At 34.5% G+C, this 24719-nt stretch overlaps 1 protein-coding gene across 18 annotated transcripts; it reads right to left on the reverse strand.

The window, feature by feature from the left end:
• Positions 1-7800: 7800 nt before the first annotated feature.
• Csn1s1 (casein alpha s1) lies at positions 7801-23767 on the reverse strand. Of its 18 annotated transcripts, none has more exons than XM_087582273.1 (29): positions 23704-23767; positions 22655-22717; positions 21659-21691; positions 20975-21001; positions 20401-20445; positions 18913-18936; positions 18790-18828; positions 18261-18284; positions 17590-17613; positions 16562-16594; positions 15754-15786; positions 15593-15634; positions 14809-14850; positions 14361-14378; positions 14234-14251; positions 14109-14126; positions 13988-14005; positions 13870-13887; positions 13734-13751; positions 13603-13620; positions 13461-13478; positions 13334-13351; positions 12808-12849; positions 12377-12418; positions 11324-11350; positions 10322-10339; positions 9467-9609; positions 8835-8878; positions 7801-8191 (listed from the first exon to the last, which is right to left on the reverse strand). In XM_087582273.1, coding segments are annotated over exons 2-28 (852 nt in total). In that variant the 5' UTR covers positions 22706-22717; positions 23704-23767; the 3' UTR covers positions 7801-8191; positions 8835-8877.
• Between the last annotated feature and the right edge of the window lie 952 nt (positions 23768-24719).

Here is a 24719-nt window from a genome sequence, read left to right on the forward strand (position 1 = left end):
GCTTGCAAGAGTTGCCTCAATAGGAAAGTGAGCTTCCTTGAGATAGCCCATCATTTTGCATAGCTATGATAGGTGTACACTGGAGAGTCGTAGCCCACAGGGGCTTCAGCTCAGGATTGTTTCTTGTTATTGACATATCTTCTCTGTTTGTCATAGCTATATCTTTTTGGTGTCCTTATGCATGGGAAGACCCTCATTGCCTATAGCTTGGTGTGATTACTTAATGAGTGATGGCTCACTCTATTTGGCAATTTTCCTGCAGATCAATATTTAGATGAACTTTCATGCAATAATGTTGTTCAGATGAGTTAATAATTTTATAGATATTCTGATTTGATTTAAATAGTTTTAGGAAGCTAGAATTGGTAATAGAAAGTTTAAGAAGATGGTTTAAGTTGTTTATTTGGAAAGATATAATAAAGTTAGAACTAAGCAGAACAGTCCCCTTCCTTGTAGAATAATGAGGGTTGCATAAGTTAGAAAGGAGTACAGTGAGCTTTCATGTGTTACAAGCATATAATTGTCCTTGAAAGATAAAAATAGGTTTGGTACAAGTTAATGATTAAAGAAACATTAATTCTAGGTTGGTTCTGAGTTCCTGGATCTTGTCATCTGGAGATGTGGAAATAGGTTTCAGTGTGCACCATGAAAAGATAGGGATATGAATAAAGAGTAAACAATTCTATTATGAGTAGAAGAACAAAGAACAGATGATTAGCTAGTTTAGCTGAACAAGACTTCAAAGATAAGATGTAAGACAGATGATAATTTGTTTTTGGTAAATACAAATCGTTGTTAGCTAAGCATCAGAAAAAAATGCTACTATGGATTGGCTTGCTTAAATTTTGTTAATCAATGATGAAAGAATTATTGCTTTGGAGTTATAATGAGCTTGTGAAGAGAAAGATAGATGGGAAATGTTTAGTTAGGTATGAGTTCAAAAGAAGAATACATAATAATCCTATTGTAATCTTATTTCATGTAATGATTTTAATCTGTTTTTAAAGAATCTGATTTTTGTGGTGACTGTTTTTAGAGAATATGTAACTTGTAGATATGAGGTAATTTTTTTCTTACATACAGAACTTTGTCTTGAATGGTATAAAAAAACTAAAAGAAAGAATAAAGTTGTTGGAGCCAGTAAGTTACAGTTTGCTCCATCCACCAAATGTGTGTGTGTGTGTGTGTGTGTGTGTGTGTGTGTGTAAAATGGAGGCAGCATTTTGGAACTTTGATACATCTATCAAATGTATGTGTGTGTGTGTATGTATGGTTGTTGGAATTTGCTTATTGGAGTTTGCTCCACTCACCAAATATGTTTGTATGTGTATATGTGTAAAGTCATTAGAACTTTGCTCCATTCACTCAGTGTGTGAATGTCTGTCTGTCTGTCTTTTTGCATGTATGTATGTATGTATGTATGTATGTATATGAACTTGTTGGAGCTGTCTTGGTTCATTCATTCAGTGTGTGCATGCATGTGTATGATTTTTTCCATTTTTTGTTTTTGTCTGCACCCAAAGAATTTAAAGAGTTTAAAGAGTACAGAGAGTATATTGCTAGTCACAAGGAGTACTGGCTCAATTAATCAAGTATTACTCCCTCAGAGTGATCAATCACTAACTCTATGCTTTCATCTCAATTTCTCCATCCATAGACATTGATTTTTTTATAAAGAAGCCAGAAATCTAAAATGGAGAAAAAGAGAATGGTACCAATTAAACTGGATTTTGGCATGTAAAAGGATGCAAATAGATCTGTATCTGCTACTCTGCACAAAATACAAGTTCCAGTGGATTAAAACTTGACATAAAACCAGATACAATGAATCTAATAGAAGAAAATTAGGGAATAGCCTTTAATTCATTGGCACAGGAGGCAACTGTGGGAGAGTAGGAGTAGAATGGATGGAGAGAGAGAGAGAGAGAGAGAGAGAGAGAGAGAGAGAGAGAGAGAAATATATATACATATATATACATATACATATACATATATATATATATATATATATATATATATATATATATAGAGAGAGAGAGAGAGAGAGAGAGAACTCAGAGACCCTTGGAATTTGGTGACATTAAGGGGATGATGTAGAATCTTAGTGCAGTGGAAAATCACTGGAATCTATGAGCATGGACCTAGCAAAGTCTACTAGTAAATGAGAGATACAAAGCCAAAATTTGTCATCTTCTATAGCCAAGCAAGGGTTCTATCAGTGAGACTGGAACATCAACCCATCCACAGAAACATCTACCTACAACATTTCCTGCCTGCAAGATGTATATGTGATAGGGCAATAGTGACAAAGAACTCATGTGAGTGGCCAACCTATGACTGGTCCAAATTGAGGACCCCAAAAAGAGAAGGTGCCTACATCTGAAACCTCCTGGATTGCTAGGAACCAGAGTCAAGACAGCCCAAATATGGAAGGGGAATCAATAAAATGTTTCCTAATGACATGCTACATTCATAGATTGGTGCCTCCCTCAATTTTCATCAAAGGGTATTATCGAGCAATTCATGAGAGTAGATGCAGAGACCCATAGCCAAACACTAGACATAGCCAGGTTAACCCCATAGAAGACAGGGATGAAGGATTATAGGAACTAGTGCATTCAAGGATACTAGTGAAACTTAGCCCAGAAAATCAAGTGATGATGGCTCATGGGCACTCATAAAGATCCAGGAACCTACATGGGTCTGAGCTAGGTCCTCTGCATATACCTTATGGCTGTGTAGTTTGGTGTTCTTGTGGGACTCCCAACAATGGGAGGAGGGGCTGCCTCTGACTCTTCACAAGTGCTTGGGACACTTTTCCTCCTATTGGGCTACCTCATCCAGCCTTGATATGAGGGTTTGTGCTTAGTCTTATTGTAACTTTGTAGGACATGTGCTGTGAATATCCCTGGGAGTCTTATTTTATACTTTTTTTCTTTTCAAAGGGAAAAGGAATTGGAATTGATTTAAGAAAGAAGGAAGGTAGGGGCAGGGGGTGGTAGAAAGGAGAGGGGAGAAATTGCAATCAGCATGTAACATACAATAGAAAAATAATATTAAAAAAGAATTGACTTCTAGGAGTTGCTATTGGAAATGGTAAGAGGCCTAATATTCAGTATATATGAAGAATTCAAGGACTGAGACTCCAGAGAATCAAATAATACTATTAAAAATGGAGTACATAGCTAAACAAATAATTTTCAACTGAGGAATATTGAATGTCTGAGAAGTACCTAAAGAAATGTTCAATATCCTTAGTCATTAGGGAAATGCAAATCAAAACAACCCTGAGATACTACTTCACATCAGTCAGAATGGATAAGATCAAAAACTCAGGTAGCAGTAGATGCTGGCAAAGATGTAGAAAAAGAGGAACACTCCTCCACTGTTGGTGGGATTGAACAACCACTCTGGATATCAGTCTGGAGGTTCCTCAGAAAATTGGACATAGTACTACCTGAGGAACCAGCTATACCACTCCTGAGTATACACCCAAAAGATGCTCCAACATATAACAAGGACACATGTTCCACTATGTTCATAGCAGCCTTATTTATGATAGCCAGAAGCTGGAAAGAACCCAGAGGAATTGATACAGAAAATGTGGTACATTCACACAATGGAGTACTACTCAGCTATCAAAAAAATGACTTCAGGGAATTCAGAGGCAAATTGATGGAACTAGAAAACATTATCCTGAGTAAGGTAACTCAATCACAAATAAAACATCCTGAGTGAGGTAACCTAGTCACAAAAGAACACATGGTATGCACTCACTGATAAGCAGATATTAGTCCAAAAGCTTGGAATACCTAAGAAAAAAATCCACAGATCATATGAAGCTCAAGAAGAAGGAAGACAAAAATGTGGATGCTTCATTCCATTTTAGAGGAGAGAACAAAATACTCATGGAGGAGATACAGGGACAAAGACTGGAACAGGGAATGAGGACAAGGTCATCCAGTGTCTGCCCCACCTGAGGATCCATCCCATATGCAGCCACCAAACCCAGTCACTACTGCTGATGCCAAAAAGTGCTTGCCTACAGGAGCCTAGTATGGGTGTCTCCTGAGAGGCTCTGCCAGAGTCCTACTGATACAGATGAGGATGGCTGCAACCAACCATTGAACAAGAGGACCCCAGTTGAGAAATTAGAGAAAACCTGAAGGAGCTGAAGGGATTTACAACACCATAGGAAGAACAACAATTATCAACTAACCAGACACCACCAGAGCTCCCAGAGACTAAACCACCAACCAATGAGTATACATGGAAGGACCCATGACTCCAGTCACATATGTAGCAGAGGATGACATTGTCTAGCATCAGTAGGAGGAAAAGCGAAAAGCCCATTGGTCCTGTGAAGGCTCATTTCCCCGATGTCATTTAATGCCAGGGCATTGAGGTTGGAGTGGGTGGGTGGTAGTGGGAGCATCCTTATAGGAGCAAGGGGAAGGGGAAAGGGGTATGGGAGAGGCCAGAAAGCAGATGACATTTGAAATGTAAATAAATAAAATATCCAAGAAAAAAATAGAGAGACCCGTGCCGAGAAACGGAAGCCTATGCCATTGGCTGCTGGCATGAGGTGATTTATGTCATCAGTTATGTCTAGGGGTTGGGCTTATGGATTTTGCCTTTATAAGCCTGCTGCTTTGCAATAAAGTTGAGCCTTGATCAGAAAAAAATCATGTTAACAATGAAATCACTAAATAATAAAAATCTTAAAACAACTTTTAAAACAATGACTAAGACAAATAATTTATTGATGGTTTAGCTTCATCAAAGAACTTAAAGTTCTTTACAAGAAGCCCTTAAACACATGGAATGCCAAACAGGAAATGCAGAGAGAGCATTCACAGTACTTACTTACATATGAAATGTATAAAGAACAAAAATCCAATTAGTAAGGCAACCACTATTATTGTATGCAGCCTATGCAATAATTCATGTTACATGATCAGTCTTAAAGTTTGCTAACATTATTCATTCTATTCAAGCTCACATGCTTGAATAAACAGAACAAGAAGAAAATATTAATGTACAATAAAGGCTCAAAGATGGTGTTCCTTGTCTCTAGTTCTCAAGTGAAAATGCAAAACCAAGCCAGTATATAATAGCCAGAGGAGTCGAAATGAAAAGAATTGAAGTCTAGCTCTCTCTCCAGAAAATCCTGCATAAAATCAGCACAAACAAAACAACAACAACAAAAACTACAGTGATAAAAAAGTTCTTAGCAATGCTGACTTAAATAAAAATTGGCAAAACAACTGCTAAAATTCTGTTTATGTGGTTTTAAAATTAGTAACAGTATATTTTGTGACTAATTGTCCCATTGTTAGGCATATGATATTAAAAAATGCACCCAATAATTATTAAAACACAGGAAGCAAGAATTTGTTCAGAGTTACTGAGCTAGATGTGGTAACAATAGCCATGGGATTTGGGCAAGGATGGAAATGATCTCCGTAAATGCATGACTATCTCCAGCATGGGATCATGGAGGGAGGCAGTGAGTGTGAAGTTACTAAGAGAAAGCATCAGGGATTAGGATAAATGAACTACTGTGATACTGAAGACAAGCCAGAACAACTAGAAATTATTTAAGGGAGTGAGGCAAGGAACCAGGGCAGATATTGAGAATAAGTAAGTATTTGGAGGGAGGTCTTAGATTGCCTAAGAAATGTCCATTGCTAAAACTTGATTTTCCTGATAAGTACATGGATGGGTTTGCATGTTTCAGAAGCCTGACTAATGTATGATAAAGCTAAAATAACCATCAATAGACAAATGGCTATCTGTGTTTAACTAAAATATGCACCAGTGGCCTGAGCAATAGATTTGTAGATCTCTCAAAGTAAAATTTGCAAAAGATTGATTTAATAATCCTTTGGATAAATTGAGTACAGGCAATGAAAAATTAGACTATAATTGAAACAAATGAGCTCCTGCCACCTAAAATAATGTGAATGGATTGTATATAAACAACGTTCTGTGGCTGTAACTCATATGCAGACTAGAAGAGAGTACACAGCCTATAAATGGAATATTCTAGCACCTATATAAAATATATAAGTAAAACCTTATCTCTTCTTCTGTGCTTTTTCCTGTCTGTGCCTTTAGTCCTGTATGTGAATCAAGCCTTCATTGCTTTTAGAATGACTGAAAATCTACACTGATGCTCAGAATTTTTTTTTAAGATTAGAGTTTCATACAGGTCACAGATATTATGACACTTGAGTTCCCAAACTTTCCAGGTCTTAGGAGACATTTAGGAGAGTAAGACATCAATGATCAAATCTACTGCATCGGAATATATGGTATTAAATAGAGAAGTCATTTTCAAGGAAAATACTAATAACATTCTATTACTTCTCTTTTAATAGTGATAAGCATTGCAGAGAAATGGTTAGAATAGAAATTATAGCACATAAAACTCATTATTGTTTCTCTAGGAAGCATTTAATGCCAACAGCACCATGAGACTCACATAGATTATAGAAATATCCATGAATGGTGAGCAGATTCTAGCTAAAACTACTATTAAAGAGACTCATGTGGCTCTCTATCCTCAGGTTCCAATACGAGTCTATTGCATGTTTATATCCCTTGAATTCTGAGAATCAGGTTCTATAGGGAGGATCCTGCAATTAGAAGATATTTCTTAGTCTAATGTTTGTTGTTTACCTCTAAGTTGGGAGGTTTTTACTTGGAGAAGGAATTATTTCATCATCTTACAGAGTCTTAGATCAATGTTGACTCACCTTCCTACTCAGTATGGAGAACTCTCTGAAGAGGTGCGATTTGTGACACGGTTTCTTTGAGTTGAGTAATAGATGTTGCTGCATGAGACTTTTGACTCTGTTAATTCTAGGAAGAGTGTATACCATCCCTGGTTAACTTCCCATGTTGCTCAGATTGCAGTGTACAGTTTGAATGGATATAAAAGACTGCTTTATTACCCCTGATGCACAGAGTCAGAAGATAGAAAGTGAGTCACTGGAAATCATGTCTCCTGTAGTTAATTGCAAATTAACAGTGCACTCCACTTCTAGGTAAAGGTCAGGGAGTGTTAAAGACTGGACAGAGAAATGGCAAAGAGTCATGTGATAATTCAATTCTGCTCTCTGCTATCTTCCCAGAGGATGATGAGGGATCATGAAAAGTTGAAGGAGGCCACCATAGCCACTTTTTTGCAGGCAATACAGAATTGAAGTGTGGGTATTTAAAAGTAAAGTTCCTAGTGTTTGTCTTGAACACAACAATCTTGTAAATCTATTTTTTTCAAATTGATTTAAAATATGAGGAAAGAGATGAATTTGGTTTATATTACAACTAAATGATCTCATTTCAGTCAACAGTTTCATGGACAGATTTAATCTGGTTTTGCACTAAAGTTTAAATTGAGAAAATATACCTGTATGTCCTATTAGTAATCTTGGATTAAGTTGATGCGTTTTCTCTTGTATGGTTATTTTTTAGTTATTTGTCATGTAGGATTGTGAATTTGCTTCAAATCTATTCAGTTGCCAAGAGTAAAGAATAACCAGGTTCAAATTCCCAGCACCCCATTACTCACTCCCTGCTGTGTAATTCTGTGTCCCTGTATGATAGATATTCTATGAAAAAAACTTTAAATGAAAGATGCTGTATATGGCTTGCAAATATCTTCTCTGACTTTCAGCACCAAGTAGAATTGATCTTAAAATACTAAATGCCATAAAAATTAGCTTAAACAGAATTTCACACACCCAAACACTCCACAAAATTACGAAAATACCCAATCAAAGCCAGAAAACACAATTTGTGCCTTAAAATGTGATTTATTGAAAATAGGAGAAAGGTGATCTCAGTTACTGCACACAATTACCCAAAATGATGACATTTTCAGAGGAATCCATTTAAAGACTTTTAAAACAAATTTTCCATAATAGAAACTTGTTAAAAACCTTGATTCTCTCTGCTCAGATGATGTAACTGGAATTTAGAAAAAAGAATCTGTCTAGGGAAAGTTAGCCTAAGGAAGGGTGCTATGCGATCTAATGTGTAGTAGACAACTGAAGATGAATCGTAGCCCTCTATGTGAGATTTTTTTCTACTCTAAAACAGCAGTCAAGCTTTTAGGGAAGACGCAGGCTCCATAGGATGGACGGAGAGACATAAAGAGGATGGAGAATGGAGGTTCCAGTCACATCTGTAAGTAGAGATGAAAATATATATGGTTAGCTATATTATGCCTCTTTGTGAAGGGAGAGAAATTGTTTTGATTTTATACAATTTGCTAGTCATTTTATTTTTATATCACACTAGCATGTTAGTTAACTTTTGTTTCTCTACTAAATATACACATCGCTCCTGGTTTATTTTGACTTGCACTGAATTTGTTATTAAGCTATAACTCTTTGTGTTATTTTTATAGATACAACCAGGAAAATATAATAAAAGTGTCACATAGGCCAGAAGATTATCATTTTTATTAATGTGATCTTTTGGGGAAAAATTAAGGACCATCACACACACACACACACACACACACACACACACACACACACACACGGGCAGGAAGGGGGAGGGAGAAGGGACAGTGGCTAAGGTAATTAAAACACATTTAGTTTTACTGTATAACTTGCTATTGATTCCTACTGTATTATCTTAAAGAATATGATCTTGCTATTTCATGCGTCAGAGGCACTATTCCATGAAACATTCACATATACTTGTATAGGAATTTTCTATTATTATAATTTATACTGGGAAATATTAGGTTGCTATTTAAATACATAATTAGGAAAACTCAAATTTCAAATGGTAGTAGGATGGAGGGTTTGTAAACTCACCAAGTGGTATAACTGTGGAGTTCCTGAGAGTTGTCTTAATACCTCTGAGGGAAAAATTATTAACATCATTAGATGAATTTATTCAATAGTAAAATTTTAATGAGAAGAATGATGGTTACTTATTAAGTATCTGTTTTTATAATATTTTCTTGACAAAAAATTACTAAAATTGATCATCTTAAGGATAAGGGAAAAAAGTATTACCATAGTATTTCAAATGAGCAAAAGGACAGGAGTTGAATTCAGGATGGGCACATGCTTAGATAAGTGCTTTTTTTCACACACATAGTATTTATATTAATCACATGCATACACAGAAGGAGAGTGCTTAGAGATTAGAAAAACCAAAGCACAGAAGGAAAGCGCTTAGAGAGTAGTAAAACCAAAGTACTGTGTTTACTGCGAGTCAGCAGATGTTTTTGTTTCCATCATTAAAATGTGTCTCACTAACTGTAGAATTCTGCTCTTTGTGTTACTGAGCAAGGATTTTGAGTCTCAGAAACTAGAAAGCATGCATTCATCACTGACTTGTCATTTTTATTCTAAATATTTTCTTACAGATATTCCTTAAGGTTCATTGCTTCCTTTGTTAACCTCAATGTGTCAGTGTTCATTAATTTTCATAAACTTACCACCACACATTGGTGTTTTCAGCATCCTTGGGGGCAATGGGCTTGAAGGTGTTAAGAACAGCTTCAGGGGTAAGGTACTGCATGTCTTGTGGAAAGTAAAGCCAAAGGGGATAGGCGCCATATTGGGAGAGTTGTGGGAAAGACTGGAGGGAAAACAAAACAAACTGTGTGAGCAATTGCTGTTAGTGTCTCTGAGGAGCTGAGTCACATTCACTTCACAAGGTCACTATTGACAACTGAATCCCAAGGACCAGAGTTCTCCACAGTCACGATTATCTGAGCCCCAGCCCCCAAATAATAGCATGAGTCTCTCTAGCTCTTAATTAAAAACTTGTTGATATTTTAACTACAAAAATTAATTTTGCTAACTGAAATCTGTTTTAGTTCCCTTAAGAACTTTGATATCAAAAGAAGAGTCCTTTATCCAAGGTCAATATAGTTTTCCCCTGAATGTTTATTTGGCAGAAAAAAGTTCTCTGAATGTTAGTTTGGTGCCATTCCCAGGAGCTAGTTTGGGATATAAAAACATATATTTCATTCTGAAATATTGAACTATTCCTATACATATATATATATGTATATATATATATAATTGGAATACATAATATTGGATATTCTATTATTGGAATAATATTGGAATATATAATATTTAAATATTGTATTATCTGTATTATCTATATATTATCTATATATAAGTGGAAGTTATATTTTATGAATCCAGGAATAAAGTCGAAAACATCTCAAATTTTTTGTGAACATTTATATAAATAATAAATCAAAAACTATATATTAAAATTTCTACCTTTCTTATTGATACACATGAATAAAATGAAGTTAAATAATAAAGCAACTGACCTGAACAGAGAACTGGGCCTTGGTGGAGAGGGAGAAAAAAACAATTTTTGTAAGTCAAATATAACTGGGCACCATAGAGAGTAAATTACTGTACCAAAATTATAAATAATAAAATCTATCTGTGTCCATTTACATCGTCTTTTAAAAGTTGTATGGAAGGTTGAATCTAATACATCCGTTACACTTTAAGTAAAACAAATGACTGCCTCTAATTTGCTTTTACTGTGAGCACTGAAAGGGATTGGAGCATTCAAGAGTGCAATGAAGGCAACAAGAGACACACCGATGAGACATTACGAAGCTGATTAATTACTACAGTATTTAAAATCTTAAATTTAGCCAGAATCATATTCATAGAAAGAAAATTCCATCACTCTTCTACACATTCCTTTCAGTATTAGACTGTTCTATGAGAGACATAGAAGGGAAGCCATCAATGGCCCACAGTCTCAGACTGGAAGACAGAGCAACTTCTTTTAAAAGTAGAGGTGTATGCAAGCACTAGAAACATAAAGACGTGGGAATTGGGGGAGATGGAAATCGACAGACATATTAATTTCCCACAAGTGAGACACAGTGTACATGTAGATAGGGAATCTAAATTCTTTCCATGGCAGAACTGCATTTGGACAATAGGGTATCAAATTGGAATTTTTATAACTTAAAGTTAGAAACTTGAACGGAAACTATTGTCATTCAGAGATGACTAAAGAATTAGTCCCTCATTTTCATTTGGCAACTTAGATCTTTCACAGCAAGACCAGAACTGTCACTGGATACCCTGTCAGTAGCCAACAGCTAGGAAATTCTGGAATGAATACGTGTATAACCAATATGCATATACCAATATACATAATAGACTATGGAATCGTTACATATGCACTCTCTCTCTCTCTCTGTCACACACACACACACACACACACACACACAAACACAAACACAAACACAAACACAAACACAAACACAAACACAAACACACACACACCAAAGATGAGGCTTTACCTGATCCACTACACTCATAGGATGTCTCTGGAAAGAGAAAAGAATATCAGAATTACCTTTTAGGATCTATTAACACTGTAAGGACAAAATAAATTGTCCTTGAGATTCTTTAGTGATTTTGGAACTGACCCTTGGTTTTTAATTATCCTGCTGTTTAATTATCCATTGACATTTCTTTTCTATAAGACACAGAATCATCCCTGACGATCACCAACACATTATGTTGTGAGTTCCTGTTAGAAAACTCCACACTTGGTATGCAATTGTCTAGTGGTTTGCCCGAGTCAGAACTGCTATGCAACACCTGTTTGGTAGGAACTGATTTCAACTTTAATTTCAGAGACACTTTAGAACCAATGGCGTACAGAGTACAGCAGACAGTATCCACTCTGGATGACTGATAAATTCACCTTATAGGTGATAAAATAGAAAGTTGGAGGGTTTTGTCACAATCCCTCCAGAATCTAGAGTCAGTCTAGATGGTCTCTTTAAAGAATAGTGTGTCAATAAGAAAATCTCCTGATTAAGGGAACACGAGTAAAACTGAACACAGCATGCCTAAACCACATTCAGTTTGACAATTAGAAATCTATAGGTATAGTTGTGTGACCATAAAATAAGTCTTGACAGAAATAAATGCAACTATAGATAGTTACCCTACATAGCGCTTGTGATTATAACTGTACTGCCCAAAGGAGACAAGATATGCATAAAGTGAGATTAGCCTTTTTGTGCTCAAAGTTATGAGAGAGAAAGAGACAGAGACAAAGAGACAGAGACAAAGAGAGACAGAGACAGACAGGGACAGACAGGGACACAGAGAGAGACAGTGACCAAGACAGACAGGGACAGGGACACAGAGAGAGACAGTGACCAAGACAGACAGGGAGAGACTGAGACAGAGAGAGGTAGAGACAAAGACAGAGAGTCAGAGAGAGAAAGAGAGACAGAAAGACAGAGACACAGAGAAAAGAATCTATTCAAGAATATGAAGGTATTTTAAGCGAAGACTTAATATGACATTAATATCTCATAATAAAGAAAAAATACTACCATCTGAACTTGGCTGTATGCATTCATCCTGTAAGGTTGTTCCTGTATTAAAGAAAATATATTCTAGATTAGTGAGATATCTGACAGCATACAACTGTGCTCGCTATGATGAACCATCCAAAGAAACTTGTACATCCAAGTAATTTGGATCTCTACATCCAAGTAATTGACTGTACACTATCAAAAAATTTGTACGCATTATTAATTCTATGCTCAGATTCCTGAAAAAATCTAAATATTTTATATTTAGAGTGCATAAATAAATGTCAGCTAAGGGTACGTTTGCTCTAGTATAGAAAAATAAATAGTGAATAAATTTTATTCTCTGGAATAAATAAGAGTAAATAAATTCTCTAAGACTATATTTTCTTTTCATACCCATTTGTAACACTATTAATATTTTCTTTGGTAAGTGTAAATGAAAATGTTACCATATTTGGATAGTAGACCTGGCTCAGTCTTGGATGATGTTTCTGTGTTAAAAAAAGAAAGCATATGTTGTAAAAGTGTAACACATAACATAAACATTAAAATATTTTGAATTTACTTATTTATCTCACTTGGGCAAAGACAGATTACCAAAGGTAAATTTTTTTCTTTTAGTAAATTGATTTTATTCATTTAAGAATAGTCAACAATTGGTGTGTGCACTTGGTTTTACTTAGAAATTGTAACAAATGCTATGAACTAGCATGACAATCCTGTGCAAAACCAGGATGCTTCTAAAATCTGTTAAGTGTGTTATAGAGCCTGGCATGCATAGCTAGGACACCAAAATGCTGTGACCAGCTAATTTCTGAGCAAGGCAATGATTTTCATATTGGAGACATAAATGTTTTTTGCAGATTTATTCTAAATGTAAGCAACCCCAAAACTAGAGCAACAATATGGATTTCATGATTGTGTAAAACATAATGGAAATATTAAAATAGTTTATACTTAGTAACAAAATCTTACCTGTGCCAGGGAAGCTTGCTAAAAAAGAAAATAAGTTTCCTTTAGTATATTGATTGACAGAGAATTTGCATTGGCATAGTATTTGAGATATGTTAAAATAAGGTTAGTAAGAAAAAAAATATCTTACCTGTGCCAGGGAAGCTTGCTAAAGAAGAAAAATAAACCTCATTTAGTAGGTTAGCTTACCGATTGACATAGAATTTGTACTAGCATAGTGTTTGAGATAAATTAAAATAATTTAGATTTAGATAAGTAAGATAAAGTCTTACCTGTGCCAGGGAAGCTTGCTAAAGAAGAAAAATAGCATTCTTTAGTATACTGATTGGCATAGAATATGTATTGGCATAGTGTTTGAGATAAAGTAAAATAATTTAGATATAGTTAAAAAAATAAATCTCACCTGTGCCAGGGCAGCTTGCTAAAAAGGAAAATAAGTCTCCTTCAGTACTTTAGTATATTGATCGGCATAGAATTTGTATTGGTATCATATTTGTGATGAATTAAAATAATTTAGATTTGGTTTTAACAAGTCTTACCTGTGCCAGGGAAGGTTGCTGAAAAAGAAAAAAGTAAGTCTCCTTTTAGTATATTGATTGACATAAAATATGTATTTGAGATAAATTAAAATAATATTCATTTAATAAAAAATCTTACCTGGGCCAGGAGAGCTTGCTAAGGAAGAAAAATAAGTGACTCTTAGTATATTGACATAGATTTTGTATTGGCATAATTATGAGAAATATTAAAATAATTTATATTTAGTAAAAAAAATTACCTGGGCCAAGGAAGCTTGCTAAAGAAGAAAAATAAGTTTCATTTTGGTAAATCGATTGACACATAATTTGTATTGACATAATATTTGATAAATATTAAAATAATATAGATTTACTAAAAACTCACCTGAGCCAGGGAAGCTTGCTAAGGAGAAAAAATAATCCTCCTTTTAGTATATCAATTGACACATAATTTGTATTGGCATAATATTGGATAAATATTAAAATAATTTATATTTAGTAAAACATCTCACCTGAGCCAGTGAAGCTTGCTAAGGAAGAAAAATAAGTGTCTTTTTAGTGTATTGATTGAAATAGTATTTATATTGGAATAATATTTAACATAAACTTCACAAATGTTAATTCTTCTAGCAACTAAGTATGTTTAAATTTAACTCAGCCTTGAGAAGTCCACGTTCACTTCAGAGTGTATAATAATATCTTGAATTTCTCTCCCTGATTCTTTAATGTCATGTTTATATCAAAAAATTAATAAGCTTGAGGCAGAGTGCCTCAGGAAAAAGTAGAAAGGGTAAACTTACATGCTGATATTCAGATCAATAATTGGCTAATTATTATTTATGTTAAAGCTAGAATAAATAGGCCTTAGAGAAAAGTAAAACCAAGTAGATGTAAATAAAACTCATTTACTTTATTTCTATAATGTAATATGGAGTTGCATGATAATGAATAAAACGTTACCTGGAGAAGTTGGCTGTATTTAATCTGTCTCTGAAGCTGTTCCTGTGTAAAATGAAAAAAAATTTTTTTCTCAATTTTCTGTATATAATTCAGTAGTTTTAGATAGTAAAATTGTATTGTCTTTTTCTGTGACTAAGGGTAGACAAATTATTAATCATATATTAGTACCCCTTTTGTCACAAATTTATTTCTTTTATAATCATTAAAAAGTTTTCTATAAAAATTTGCTTTAATTCAAATCATAATGCGGATATCGCTAAGTCATTTACATTTGCAGTATCTCTCAGGCTGGATAACCATAGGATGGAAAATTCTATTTGCTTTTCTTACTTTAAAAATTAGGTTTTACAAAGAATTTAGAGTGCTTCATGAGCCAAGTTAAAATGTTTCTACAGCTAATTTAAATTTATGTAGGGATTACCATATGTTACTGTTAACACATTAATAGTAATTTAATGTTTGTTTTCATAAGACACAGTGAATGCATCAAAGTGGTTGAAAGTGCAGCTTCAACTGGAGGTTGTTTGACAAATTAACATGTAACCATTTAGGGAGAGTGTCATTCAGATTCAAAGGTGACAAACCATGACACTTTAAAGTCTTTAGCTGAAATGAAAGAATCTAAAACCTAGGATAGATGTTAACTTTAGACGTTGGCGATTGGCCATTTAGATTTCATGAGACTACATATTGCAACTCAGGCTGATATCAAGGAGATAGAGCAGTAATATAATGTTCTCACTCATTGTTGACTCTGCTTTTGACAGATTCACTGAAGTCTTACCAGGGTGCATCGGTTGAGTATTTCTTTGTTTGCAATGTTTTTCTGCTAAAATAAAAAAAAAAGGAGGCAGCTATGTGAAGGTTGTCTTGTTATACTTTTTTGAACCTAGGTTAAGAATAGCATATTGTTAACTTATTTTAAATATAGCAAACATATCCTACCTCAGTAGCACTGGGAATAGCATCCTTGGATTCCTAACAAAATGAGGAAAATAAAGGTTTATAGTTAGGACATAGTGTTATTTGAGTTGTTATAGTAATAAAGCAAATACTGTATTACTGAATTATTGCTCTAAACCCATCTTAGGACAAAAGCTGCTGGATGACACGATGAAGTTGCTGATTTGAGCTGCACTTTATGCTCATACTCCCTGTCTTCTTGTCACTACTTTCCTTGGACATTGCTCAGAATGTTGTGACAGACAGAAATAACCTGTACAAAATATAACTATCCCCTTGTCCTATATTTTATTTTGATACCTGGAAATTTCACTCAGAAAAATCAAAGTATTGAATCCAGCATCTTCTCTGTCTACGGTTCTTTTCCTATGTTGGTGAGAGGCAATGACTGAATACTACTTATCCTATCTCAGAGTCAGCACAATCTATCCGAGTGACTTCTATACTCAACCTAAGACACACACACAGTTCATTTGGAAGTTATCACTTAAAGAGCTCAAGCTCTATTAAAAAAAATCTGAAAATGACCAAGAAGGACACTAAATATACAAATAAATAATCAAAAGGAGGGACACTGCACATGGCCCAGAAATAATCTTTGAATTTATCTTTGACAAGTAGTGGCTTTCTTATATTTTTTGGATGATAATTTCATACTAAAATCAATATAATGTCACATTCAGAGAATCGAAGGCAAGGGGATCATATGTTGTAGGTACATATCGTGCAACTGTTGACAAATATCTCCCAGTTAACGGATTGGATCTTGGAGTGAAAACGGAGTCTTTACCTCGCTTGATGAGCTGCTTGAGGAGGAATCTTCCTGTGAAGGGGAGGAAAATGAGCATCATGACCTCTGGAAGGGTTTAGAATTTGAAGAAAACAATTCCATGGCTCAGGAAGGGTTATTTTAGTGTAGAAACAAACTATGCAAAAGGATTCATAGCCAATATAAGGTATTTTCTTATAAATTTTACTTGAGAATTATGTGAGGGAAACTAATAACTCAGCAAGCAAGAAAGCTCTAAACAGTCATTTTTATCTATTTAAACAATGACAACTATCATTTTATAAATGCAAAATTTATGTATTTTTTGATACAATGAAAATTAAAAGAATAGTATCCTGCAAGGTTATTTAAGACAGGGTAAGTGTTTATTCCTATATACTTTGGCCATACTTGGTACGAATAAACATAAAATATTAATAATAATGTCTCATGGGAATACAATTTGAGTAAATTAGATTCAAATCACATACCCTTTGGCATAGTTAATGCTTTCTTCTAAGCATACTTAATTTCATCTCCAATAATCCATTTCAGAAGATTAATTTTAATATTCTACTGATTTTTGTGTCTACACATAACAGGCGATGGAGTTTCTTCTCATATTTCACAGTAAGCAGGGCAGCGCACTGAGCCTAGGTTGCTATTAAGTGGATCCCTTGTTTCAGTGCTGTACTCAAGCTTAGAAAAAAGGGTTCTGGCTCCCATATGTCAGCAAAGTGTTCTGCAGTCTCTGAATCTGAAGCACACTTTGCCTCTTAGATATAATTTCAATAAATAAGCAAATCTTCTTTTTATTTTATGACTACTATTTAAAGGCTAAAACGTATACTTCCAATTATAACCAGAACACAATGTGTATTCTTTATTCATGAAGTGGAGCGCACTTCTCTAGGAAGTTCAAGAAATAAAATACTTCTAAGTTCATTTTCCTAATGTGTGCAGCTTAAGGTAACTTGCTTAAAATGCAGCATCCTCTTAAAAAATATGTGCAACGAATATTGTGTGGTTCCTGAAAATGACAGCCTCACCTGAGCACTTGCCATTGCTTGTTCCTAAGGAAAAGAAACAAGAAGTTTTATGTTGTTTTTCATGACAAACGCTCACTCAAAACTAACTGCTACCAACTCAAGTAGATGCTAGCAAAAACTAAAAACCCAGGACAGAATCTCAGAAACGAGGGAAACAAACAAAACATGCTAAACTGAAGTCTCCCCATTCGTAATTTGCATTTCAGAGATTAAGTCAAGTCTTTTGAGCTCTTCTACTTTGCCAGTGACTATGAACATATTAATGTATCTGTGAACAGTGCAACCTTTTTTTTTCTTTTAACTTGACTTCTGAACATTGAGGAGAAACACTGTATAAAAGGCACATAATAAATAAAAATGGACTTGAGTGGAGCGTGCCTCAAGGGAGCATAAATACTTAAGAAATTATTTTTTCTACTTAATATCCTGTGCCCAGGTTTTAGCACCACCGTAGTAGAAAGACACCTTCCTCCCCAGAACTGAAGTTCAAAATATCAGGATTGGCCTGTCATCTACCTAATTCCAGCAAACCTGTAACAGTATCTTTTCTTCCTAGGTATTAGAGCTATTTGGAGAACTATCTGAATTATTCTCTCCTTTGGAGAAGGTAACTTTATTATGTGTTTTTCCCCTGTTACTCAGTGGAGTAGATTTAAAGCAAAGAGCTTTACCTCAGCTGATGAGTCCATAGTTATCTGTAAGAAAAGGTTTTAGTCATTAAATAGATTTTTAAAAAAATTGCACACCCTTGAGCTTAATCATTTTGAGAACTGTAGGCTCTTTTAATACTGAATTTTTATAAAAATGAGTGAACAATCAGTCAAGCTTAAAGGCTGTGATCAGTGAAAGAATACTGAAGTTTCACGATGTAAACTGTGCTTGGGCAATATGTCACACTTTTAATCATCCCTGCCAATGCTTTCTTTCAGCCTTCACAGTACATGAAAATTATGGACTATACTGTAAATGCATTTATTCCTTTAGTCATAACATGGTATGTATATCTTATTTCATCATGGTTGTTATTTAAGTCCATAAAACCAGAAGCCCTCCAAGGTATCAATAGAATCCATTAGTCAGTTTGAATGTGTGATTGACAGGTTTAATGACAGTGCAATGCCATAGGCAGTAGAGACAAAAGTGTTCTTAGGCTATGTAAATTCATATTTTGTCACATTATTTTGTGGAAAACATTAGTACCTTGATTTCATTATCCTGTTCTGTCAGAAGCTCTCTCTGCTGTAAAAGCAAAGTTTAACATGTATAACACAAATTTAAGTCACAGATTTTAACAATAGTTTAAAATTTATAGATATGTCTTACTCTGTTCAGGTTGTTGACGAACTCCTTATCATTAGAAAAGAAAGAAAAACAGTATTAGCAGAAAGGACATAACTATTGGAAATCTGTAATCAAGTCCCACTTCCTTTTGCAAATCTAAAAATCAATCTATTTTCCATTAATGTCCCAGTGTTTCTTGTCATATCAATACATATCTAAACATATGTGTTTCTTCACTGTTCTACCTTTGGATGTGCTATAAGTAAATGAACTCTTAAATATTTTCAATATGCGAGTTATATTGAATTAATACTTAAGTACCCATTTTATCTCTGCACTATACTCCACAGAGTCATTCTGACCTATCTTTTTTTTTAGAATTATTTATTTTTTATGTATATGAGTACACTGTAACTATCTTCAGACACACCAGAAGAGGGCCTCATCCCATTACAGATGGTTGGGAGCCACCATGTGGTTGCTGGAGATTGAACTCAGGACCTCTGGAAGAGCAGCCAGTGCTCTTAACCACTGAGCCATCTCTCCAGCCCCATTCTGGCCTATCATAAGTCTACTTCTTAGTCTTGCTGTGCCAGTTCAGCTCAGGTTTGGACAGTCGTGCTAAAGAGTATGGGTGTGGCTTCTGATAATAAGAGATGTAAACATGGACAGTTGAAGACCCAAGAGGCCTCAACCGTGCACAAGGAACCACAGACAATTATACGATGCCAAAAGAATGAGAAATAGTCTTTCCCAGGGAAGAGCACACTAATTGCTTCTCCAATACCAAGTTACCAGCACTGCAAACATACATATAATATATTTCCCTTGAGTACATTGTACTTACATACTTAAGAATATGTGTATGCACGTGCATTTGTTTGTATGTATGTACACATGTATGTATGTACATACATATGCATGTATGTATGTATGTATGTAGCAATTAATGAAGAAAGAAAGAAGAGTGGGGACAGCTACTAGAGAGGATTTGAAGAGAGAAAAGAGAAGGGGAAATGATTTAATTATTAAAATATCAAAAATAAAGGAAATAATTAAATATATTTATGTTAAAAACTCATTTAGACAATGTTGAGTTAGCCATCAAGTCTTTTAAATAATGTGATTCCATTAGAATTTGATACCCTTATATTCAACAAATAAATAACATTTTTAAGAGCTGAAACACATGTGAGACTCATTCATGCTCCCAGAATATCATATTTGTGAGCATGGAAATTTGAACTGCTAAACGGAAAGAAAAGACAAGTATTTTTGTCAGAAGTAACGTTTTGGGCATAAATTAAAATTAAAATCTACTTTTTAATGAATGAAAAGGAAAAATTCAATTCAAGGAAAAATTGTTTTTATAAGTGAAATATGCTTTGTTTTATCCATTTGTTGAGGACAAAGTATTGTGGCACATGCATGGAAATTGTATAATGAAGCCTGCTACTTTGCAGGTTAACCTAAAAGGAATCAGTTTTCTTCTAAGAGTGTGTTTGTGTGTTAAGAACTGGAAACACTTACCTCATTAAGACTGAGATACTTTGGTTGTTTAACAATTTCCTGTTCCTATGGGAATTAAAATTTGAAGTATAAAATGATAGGCTGACCACTAAGCATGTCCATGTGCTGAGACATATCATTCCATTTATAGGAGGGTGAATTTCTAAACACACACACATACACACACACACCACAAACACACACACACACACACACACACACACACACACACTAAATTTGTTCCTCAGAGGAATCTAAGTGCTTAATTTATTTGAGTAAATCAATAGATTCTTAGGTAAAAGGTAAACCTCTAATTTAAGTTTTACACACTATGTCAAAAATCTAAAGAGAAACCTTAACTGGTTCCTGTTTTATTAAACCTGCAAAGCGTCGGTTTTCTAATATGTCCAACAAAGACTCGCATATCAATTGAATCAAGACAGAATTGAGAGGGTAGTCCAGGGATCTGAACACTTGGGTACTGTTGAAGGTCTATAAAACTACATGCAGAAGACATTCCACATCTAAGATGGCTGACTGAAGGACTGAGGAGTTCGGAGGTGTGTGGGTGTGGCTCCCTGTGTCGGTTGCTTACCTCACTGCTGCTATTCTCTTGCTGAGTCTGCAAGGAATAAATGATGACATGGCATTAGTCCATACACTGGAAAGAATGGTGGCTTAATGCCTGTTGCAGGGACTATTGTAGAGATAATTCACGATTCACTATGTAAAACTAGAGCAGATTTAGAGTCACAAACAGTAAATGGAAGAGAATATATTAATATGTTAACATAATCTATTTTGCTATTCCTTGTGAATAAGTACTTGAAATAGTTCTCTCTTGTGTGTGAAAGTGTATGTGCTGTGTGTGTGTGTGTGTGTGTGTGTGTGTGTGTGTGTGTAAGTGGGCATTTTCATGCCATGGTACATGTGTGGAGGACAAGGGACAACCTTACGGATTGAAGATTGGTGTTTCCCTTTCTCACTTGGGCTCCTGGGACTGGGAACTCACTCTACAATTGCATGATATCCACATTTACCTGCCGAGTCAACTCCCTGACCCTATGTGCTCTTTTATAAAAAGTATGGTTAACATAATTCATCTTGTATGTATTAATATTTTCACTGAAATGATACCACCACCACCACCACCACCACCACCACCACCACCACCCCAGAAAAGGTGCAAGTGTCTTTTACTGGGAAATAAAGATGGACTTTATCTCTTTTGAGTCCCGTGATTAGAGAAAGTTCTTGAAGAGCAGAATACAGTACTTACTTGACTGCTGACTGCATTTCTACGATGAGCTCTCTGAAAAGTAAGAGAGGAATTTTAAAGCCTAATACTAAACAGTCAAAATATCAACAGCACACATTACCTGAAATTGCTATGTAAGAAAAATCTTTAACAATAATATTAAAATTTGTCAGAATACAAGAAGAAATAATTATTTTATTGACAGATATGGGGAAAAATAGTTTATGTGTTGTCTTGAAATTTTGGTAGAGAACCGAGAAAACTATGTAAAATGCCTAAATGTAAAACTCTTCAGTTAGTTTTAATTGGTTCTAAATAATATTTTAGTTTTCTGGAGAATTTATAGTAGATGAGATTTAAAAATAGTTTTAAAACATTATACTAATTAGGGGGCAAAGTGTGTAGTATCCTAACTAAATTTTTGTCATAATTGCATTTTATCATCAAATATACTACATAATTATTTAAATATACAATTGACAGTAAAAATAACTGCTGAATTTAGTTAAATGATGACATCTACAGGTACAACACCTTTTTTTTGGTGTATGGGTTTTCTACTCCTTGGAAAATCATTCTGATACAAGGCCCCTCAAATGAGAATTTGATTATGTAGAATATTCTAGAATAAAAGTCTCTTTGTCATACTTGGTAAAGAAATATCATATGTCCCTGAAATGCTTAGAAGGCCATTTATGTGCTATATGAGGGAAGTGAGCCTCATTACCTCCTGTCATGATATTTACAACTAGACAACGTGTTACTTCTTTCTTACTTTTATTTGCTGTTTTCATTGTGATTTTATTCAATTTCTAGTAGGACATGTGACTTGTAGTTTTAGATTTGGACAGATTGCATAATGTGACCAAATGTGATATCATAATCTATTCCTAATTCTGACTACAGTTGTGAGCGATCATGACATACTTAGGGGTTTTCCCTGTAGGGGTCTCAGGTGTGAACAGGTAGCAGACCATTTCGAACAAGAGGGCAGAACGTATTATTCACTATACTCACAGGCAGAGCAAGAGCAGCAGCCACGAGGCAGGTGAGGATAAGAAGTTTCATGGTTGCTAAGATCTGTGTTGAAAAAGGAGCGAGAAAAAGTTAGAACTTGTCTTCATAATTTTTTTCTTGACCGTTTAACAAAGGAGTAATTATTATGGTAAGAGTAAATCAACTTGATACATGATAGCTCCGAAAGCATAAGATGCTTAGTTATGCGAGCAAAATGAGTGTTTATCACTCTTGTCATCTTAATTCTTTTAATTTTAAATTATATTTATTTATTCTTACCCCCAATCCTTTCTCTCTGATCCTTTGTATGGCCGCAGCATATGTGTGTATATGTCAGAGAAGAACTTGAGAGGTCAGGATTTAAAGTCAGTTCTTCCCTCTAACATGTGAAGTCAGAGGATGAAACGCCAGTGCCTGCCTCTGTGGTAAATGTCTATACATGTTGAGCAATCTTGCCTGCCCTTTCTTAGATCTTATGTCATCCAGAAACACCAAATTTCCATTATTTTTACTTACTGTCTAAAAATAATTTGATATTTAATGTGCCATTCTTTCTAAGATGGGAAAGTCTTTAAAAACAATTAGAAAGAACAGTTCTTTTCAAATCACCACATTTGCAAAGTGGGAAGAAAAAAAAGAAAGAAAGAAAGAAAACCCAACAGTAATTTGCTTAAATCTGAAATTCTTTGAAAAAGTATCTTCCATGTAAATCAACTTGAAACATTCTATTCTTTGATTCTTTGTGGAAATTCTCTCAGCTAATATTGTTTACACAGCCAATTACTTTTAAAAGCATTTGCTATGATTTTATTATGCAATATTTTAGTTACAAAAATTATCAAAGGTAAATTGATTTATACAAAACTATAGTGATCTCTGTCAACCTTTGAGAAGGTATTAAACTGAAAAGGCAGTTTTAAGCTCTTGGAATACTGTAACAAAGTATCAATAGTTTATAGACAGAAGACATTGTAAATACGCTCTAATTGAGAAGAAGAAGTTCGATTTATGAAATCATTGCATGTTTCTTCTGTATATAATCACAATACCTTGAACCCAAGAGTAGGGTGAGAGAAGCTGGGAGATGATCAAGAAGATGGCTGAGAAGTTTGCTCCACAGCTATTTAAACTTGCTGAGCAGTGAAATGCTAATTTTGTGGTTTTGTTTCAGACAAAGGTTTTACATAAATTCTAAGAATTGTTGCAAATAGGAAATTAATTTCTGTCCAATTCCTCTCCTGGGAAATTCTGAGTAAAGTCTCCAACAAAGGAGTGATTCATGTTATTATGGCAAATTATATAGGAAATACAAAACGCAAAACCATGAAGATTCATAGTTGTTGCTGGATCATGCTTTATGTTGAATGCACAGAACTCCATTATATCAAAAAAAATCAATTTTCCTAAATGAAATCCTTGGGGAAAATAAGGTCCTCCATGTTTCAAAGTTGAGAACATATGGGGCCATTTTTAAAAAGCTGTACCTTTTTAAAATGTCATTTGTCTTCAATTACTCTTTGGTAACTTAATTTATGTAGTAGTGTATATTATATGTACTCTAAATATAATTCTTTAGGGGGGAGAAAACACAACTCTTGTATAAATATTGGTGGCAGTTTAGCTGTACTAGATTTTTCCCTTTGCTTTCTTTTAGCCATTTGACCTTTTTCTTTCTTTTTCTTGTGTGTGTGTGTGTGTGTGTGTGTGTGTGTGTGTGTGTATGTGTATGTGTGTGTCTGTGTTTGTGTGTGTAATTAAGTACTCACTCTGAGAGAATTCTTTCCAGTGTGAACTGAGTGTCAGTGAATGAATGCTGAGAATCGCTTTGGGGGAGGTTATCAGACTTATTATGTGTGTGTGTGTTACATATTCTTTTATTTGTTTGTTTTTGTTTTTTTCATTTATTAGATTTTTATGTATAATTCAAATGTTATTCCTTTTCCCGGTTTCCCAGAGACTTTGTTAAAATTAAAATTAAAGGTCTTGAGAATTATAATTTGATTTTATTTATATAAATCATAATCTGTTAGTCTATTTAAAAAACAAGCATAAGAGGAGGAAAAGT

Source organism: Rattus norvegicus, chromosome 14 (assembly GCF_021556685.1).
Source record: "Rattus norvegicus strain SHRSP/BbbUtx chromosome 14, alternate assembly SHRSP_T2T, whole genome shotgun sequence".
Classification (NCBI taxonomy): domain Eukaryota; kingdom Metazoa; phylum Chordata; class Mammalia; order Rodentia; family Muridae; genus Rattus; species Rattus norvegicus.